Genomic DNA, 6,000 nt, shown 5'->3' on the forward strand with positions numbered 1-6,000 from the left:
TGGAAGACCAGGATTGAGTATCGCCTGTCCTGAGGCCTCTACTCTCTCCTTGCGAGGGTATGGTATTCCTACTATGATTTTCTGAGTGGCGAGGGGGCGTCTTGTTTTTGTGCCCCTCTCCTGTCACCACTTCGTTTCTCTTCATCTGGCGCTTTAAGGCCTCCATGTCTGCCGCCATCTTCCTTATTAATTCATCTTGCTCCTTCACGCGGTCTTCCAGAGCTTGAGGATCAATCCCCCGTCTTTGCCTGTCAGGACTTTGCGAGCGAGATTGACGGGGCTGTGAGTTCGTCTTCCCCTAGTATCTCTCTTGGGGTTATGTCGTTGGGGCTCCAAATCTTCTATGGGAGGGATAGAAGGTAATCCTTCACGCCTTGCTCCCCCGTCTGGAGTTTGCCCGTCGATGGTGGAATGTGGCAATTCTTCAATGTGCGCCATTGTTTGTAAAGAGGAGAAGCTTTTAGTCAAGAGGTTTTGTTCTGTCTGTAATTCCCACAGACGGTGGCAATTGTACGGGAAAGAAATAAACCTTCTCGTATAATCCTGTTGACCAAGTCTACTCTCCTCCGTACGTCGTCGCTTTATCACCTGAAAACACAAACGTGAGCTAGCCGGCGGGTGTGTGCTGGAAACCTCTCCGATGCCTAAGTCAGTAAACTTGACAAATAGACAAAGGCTCTGTGTATTCAGAAAGCAAAGTTGTGTGTTACCTCTCCAAAGGTGATGTTGTAAGCTTTTATAGGTTTCGTGTGGCATAATCCTAGTAGGACTCCTACTCCTCCATACAGAGTCCTCCTATGATTCATACTCCTGAAAGATAATGATTATCCTTCAACACCCCCTCACTGCTTAAACCAAGTGAGATGGTTATTACCATAGCCAAACTCTCACATGACCGCAGTAATCATGGCTATGCTGAGCCACAGAGTAAGCCGTACTATCCTTAGTTCGGTTCTTCATTCTTCTCTTTATCTCGATTCTCTTATGTACAAACCATGGTATGTTTAGACCGATCTACCGAGTAGCAAGGTTCTGACCGTTCTAACCATAATACGTCATGACCGGACTAACTCTGAGACCGGCCTAACTCCTAATTGCTTCCGGACCGGAGTAACTTTACATTCCTCGGCCGGAGTAATTTTGTACCTCTCTCGGGACGGAGTAACTTTTATGGCCTTTTTACTCAGCCCTTCGTATTGTGGGCCATAATGTCATCTCCCAGCTCGGCCCAATTTTACAAAAATTACCCTGTCATATATATATATAATGTTTTCTGAAAATTAGATTTGTTGATGTTTTGGAGCTTAGGTGCCTTTGTCTTGTCGAAAGGGTCATTGTTGCAAGTGATTTGCAAGAAAATGCAAATGTCAATGCAAGTGATGTCTTACTGAATCGTGGTAAAAATAAATAAATAAATAAAAATAAAATAGCAGTGACATCTTATCTCTCCCATAAGGTTTTTCATTTTTTGACTCGTGAGGGTGTCCGTGACTTTGTTGTACATATAATAATGCATAATCACTTTATCTTATTATATTTTATTTGAATAATATTATATGTATTAATTTATACATTAATTATTGTATCAATTGATGATGTGACATAATTTAAGAGATTTTTAATATTTGTAATGTGATTAATGAGTGGGATTAATAATAATGTTATAACTAGTGTCGATACACTAGTTAGTACATGTAATATCACCGATTTCATTTATCATCGGATATGTCACACCTTGTATGAGAAGTGACATTTTTCTCAAATAAAATAATTATTTATAAAAATAAAAGTTGTTAACTTTTTTGTTCTTAGAGCACATATCAAGATTTAAAAAGATTATACGTTCTATAAAAAATGAGTATAATAAAAAATATATAATTATTTTAAGTTTCTTAACATGTAACTTAAGAACACGCGTTAAAAAGACACCATCCATATTATGAAAATCATCTCACACTAAATAGTCATTTATGTGAAAAAATTTAAATAGCCTTATAATAAATAAATAACTTAAAGAAATAATTATAATTTAAAAGAAATAAAAAAAAATTAAAGAAAAAAAAGTAGTTAATAGTGTAGAAGAATAATCAACTAAATTAACTAGTTAGTTGGAAATACCAAACTATGAAACAACATGCAAAACTGTCCATATCCAAACAATAATATTATGATAATTAATTATGTTTATTTATCATTTTATATATATTAGTACTATATTTTTTATAATTGTTACAATCTAATAAACTAATGCAACTATAACAACCTGACATAACAATCAAAACCTGGACACAACCGTTCTGCTCTTTCAATTTCACCTCACTGGAACTGAAAGACCCAAACAAATGGCGGTTTCACTCAACCTTTACAACTGCTCTGTAAACTCTCCAATTGCAAACCCTAATTTCAATTCCCTCAAATTCCCCATTAATCCAAACAATGAATTCTTCTTCTCCACTTCAATCTTCAAAAAGGTAATTGCTTTTCTCAAACCCCCAATTCTTCAATTCCTCATTCATATAAACAATCTATCTTCAACCCTTCTGTAGAAACATCGTCTTCGCCGGAGACCATCCTCAATCTTCAATGAATTCGAGAACGACTCGGACCAGAGCAACCTTCACGGTAAGCCTCTCTCTCTCTCTCTCCCCAGCGGCCCCCCCCCCCCCCAAAAAAAAAAAATTTAAAATAAAATAACTTTCGATTGGCTCAATTTTGACCTTTAATTTTAGATTTTGTATTAATTTGATCTAATTGATAATGATGCTAGTGTTTTTAAAGGAAAATTATCATTGAATTGATTGAGGTTAAAGTTGAACAACTTCTAAAAGAATGTCATATGTAACTTGTGTGCATATTTTTCATTAAAAAATAGTAACAATTGTAAGCAATTGGACAAAATAAAGATAAAGTCATTAATTCAAAGTCAAAATCGAGCAAATTAAAATTATAGGGACCAAAATGACATAAAAACTAAAATATAGGAGCTATCGGCACAAAGTACCCAAAATTTAATTCTGGAATGTGTTTTCAATCAGAAGAAGAGGTGAATAATCCCGGGGTTAAAGTTGCCTTATCTATGCTGAGGTTCTACAAAAGTGAGTTCTTTTCACCCTTATAGAATAATAATTACCTCAATTTCTTATTTGGGATTAGTGTGTGTGTGTGTGTGTGTTAGGGTTAATTATTTTGATTGAAGTTAGGGTAAGAATGAGAATGGTTTTGATCCTTGAGCAGGGGAAATCTCGCCCTTGCTGCCGAATAGTTGTCGATATGTGCCAACTTGTAGTGAGTATTCCATGATTGCTTACAAGAAGTATGGAGTTGTTAAGGGGACCGTCTTGACTGTGTGGCGCCTCTGTCGCTGCAATCCCCTCGGTAATGCTACTTCTAATTAATTGAAGTCTTCTATGCATCATAAGAATGAGATACAATACCGCTTTCAATCCCTTTTTTTTTTTTTTTTTTTTGGTTGTTAGTGTGTTTTGTGGAGTTGTTCTGTGGCATTTCAAGGAAGTTAATTGGACTTCTTTTTTTCTTTTTTTTTTTACTATTAAAACTCTGGAAGTGACAAAAGCAGTCTCTCTTTTGCTCTCTAAATCGTTGACTATATATATATATATGTATGCTTATAGACATGAAGTACTTAATGTATGTCAGGTGGGTCTGGATTTGATCCCCCAAGATGGTTTGATGAGACAAGTACACCAGATCAATGAGACTATTCATAGTTAGCATACCAAAGCAAAGGTAATCACTTTTCCTTTCCATTCAATTAAAACATTATCAAACATTTTTCATTATGTTACCATTGTTGAATTGTAGGCTGATAACAGATGAATTGCTTGAATGCAGTCTTTGGTTTTTTCTCTGCTCCAATTTTATTTGACCAATATGTCTTAAGATAAATTTTATGGTTTCGCTTTGTCAGTTATGTAATTAAAACACATGAGTATGAGTTGTAAAAGTACAAGGCTTTGAGTGGCAACTATTAAAGTACTTGGATGGTCTTGAACATCAATGTAGCACATTTATACTTATTGACGCCATTGTGTTTTTTTGACAACAGTTCTGAGTTCAGCTAGAAAATTGGTAACCTTGTTAATCTTTTTCATAGTTTGGTCCATTACTCAACCAGATCTCCATACTGAACAAAGCAATCGCAAAAAGTTACTGATTCTAGTTACAAGCACAACCCTGAGTCTGTAGATATAAGACATCTTACAGTAGTGGAAGAAGCAAATAGGTTATTGGATTATCTTTGCACTTGCATATAAAGCAACAGGACGAAGAATATTCATTTTGGACTTATTGGATCTTATTTTGTCAGATATTCACTGCTGGTGTTAATTTGATGTTGATCATATATATATAATATATTTGGGATTTTAATTTGATCAAAGTTTGAAAAACATAAAAGAAAAGTGCATGGTTGATTCTATAAAGTAATCGTCTCCTCATTGACTCGACACAATTATCAAAACCAACAATTATGATACTTTTTTACTGCTGATAACCAACAGTTTATTTATTTACTTTATTCTTCCTGATATCTGGGAACTTCTATTGCTACATGTGCACGCTCAAATGGAGTTCAGCACTCCCACCCCCAAGAAAAAATAACTAGTTGGCTGCCCTTGTTACCTGGGCAGCACCAATGCCAATAAAGCAACTGGGTTTTGATTCTTGAAAGACTACCATCTCTTTGATCACAATTTAGTAACCGGGGACATATGTTTCCGATGTTGCTAGAGAACAGGAGATAAATATGAAGTAGTGTACTGTATCTAATTCTTTGTCATGTTAAAAAGTCAAAATCACCCCTTCCTATGCCAAAAAATAAATAAATAAATAATTGATCACAGATTGTCATTGTTTTTCACATATATAGAAATACATCTATCTAGATATATGTTTTATTAGGTGTGAAATGGAGCGCAACTCACACTTGGATCTGGCCAATCATCACATGCCACATGGTGTCGACTTCAAACTCTGGTGGTTGACTGGGGGTGGTTCAACAATCTTTCCACTGATAGTACATTGGAATATAGCAATGAATCTCTATTGGCATCAGGGTGTTCGGAGTAACCCCATGTTAACATTAGGACCTTATGCTATGTTCAGGAAGCGGGTGTTCCAGTAAGGATCTAGCAATGATGTAAGGACATACCTACCCTAGGAATTATGTCTTTTACCTTGCTACTTGTGCAGTGTTTCCTTCTAATACTATTTCTGAATCAAAGTGACCTGATTATTTCTACTTGAAATATTTACCTTATTAATTTCTCTCCTTTGCCAAGTGCATTTTCTTCATCAAACTGTCTGTGTATTGTTTGTATTACTTAAAGGCAGTCATAAAAGTGCTTACTTTTAAGAATCAATGAAATCAACATCATGAAACAAAATATTATGGAGACAATATAGTGGTCCCTAATAACAAAGCACTTATGACTTGCTTTGCTTCTGTGTATATTGGAAGTCCAATCCAATGCCAGTAACGTGCCCTTCACAATGGACAACCGCACCACTATCCTCTCTCTCTCTCTCTCTCTCTCTCTCTCTTATTCATGAATGTCCATCCAACTTTTTTGATCTGGTCTGAATCAAATTATGTGTATGAGCCTATTATTACCTGAAACATGGATCGTTTCGGTTCTTAATGGAATTGTGATACGTCATATGTTCTAAAATGTTGTATAAGAAGAATAGATTTGTATATATTACACTTTAAAATATAAGATACTTCTAGAATAATTTTCTTTAAACTATTAGGTATTCAATATATATATATATATATATGTATATATTCATTTTTGATATTTTTGTCTTGTCAAAACATTAGTTATTGTAGACCTAGTTCATTATATTTGATTTTTTTTCCTTCTAAGGTAATATTTATGCTGTGTTTGGTTGGGGGGTTTTGAGAAGAGATTTGGAAAATGAAAAGGAAAAAGTGTGTGAAACTAAATAAAATATAATTATATTTTATTCACATTTCAC

The 6,000-nt window shown here is 35.0% G+C and overlaps 1 protein-coding gene across 6 annotated transcripts; it reads left to right on the top strand.

Annotated features, from left to right (window-relative positions):
• Positions 1-2,156: 2,156 nt before the first annotated feature.
• On the top strand, positions 2,157-5,290 carry LOC114264644 (membrane protein insertion efficiency factor). Of its 6 annotated transcripts, none has more exons than XM_028205326.2 (6): positions 2,157-2,471; positions 2,547-2,622; positions 3,036-3,095; positions 3,235-3,375; positions 3,658-3,747; positions 4,921-5,290. In XM_028205326.2, exons 1-5 carry the CDS (start codon positions 2,343-2,345, stop codon positions 3,714-3,716), a joined length of 465 nt encoding a protein of 154 aa, XP_028061127.1. In that variant the 5' UTR covers positions 2,157-2,342; the 3' UTR covers positions 3,717-3,747; positions 4,921-5,290. The 6 variants fall into 6 exon arrangements, with proteins under 6 accessions (XP_028061127.1, XP_028061128.1, XP_028061131.1 ...); XM_028205327.2 differs by lacking the exon at positions 4,921-5,290 and adding an exon at positions 3,823-4,063; XM_028205330.2 differs by having other exon boundaries at positions 2,234-2,471; positions 3,039-3,095.
• Positions 5,291-6,000: the final 710 nt, after the last annotated feature.

Source organism: Camellia sinensis, chromosome 3 (assembly GCF_055761805.1).
Source record: "Camellia sinensis isolate YWXY chromosome 3, ASM5576180v1, whole genome shotgun sequence".
Lineage (NCBI taxonomy): Eukaryota > Viridiplantae > Streptophyta > Magnoliopsida > Ericales > Theaceae > Camellia > Camellia sinensis.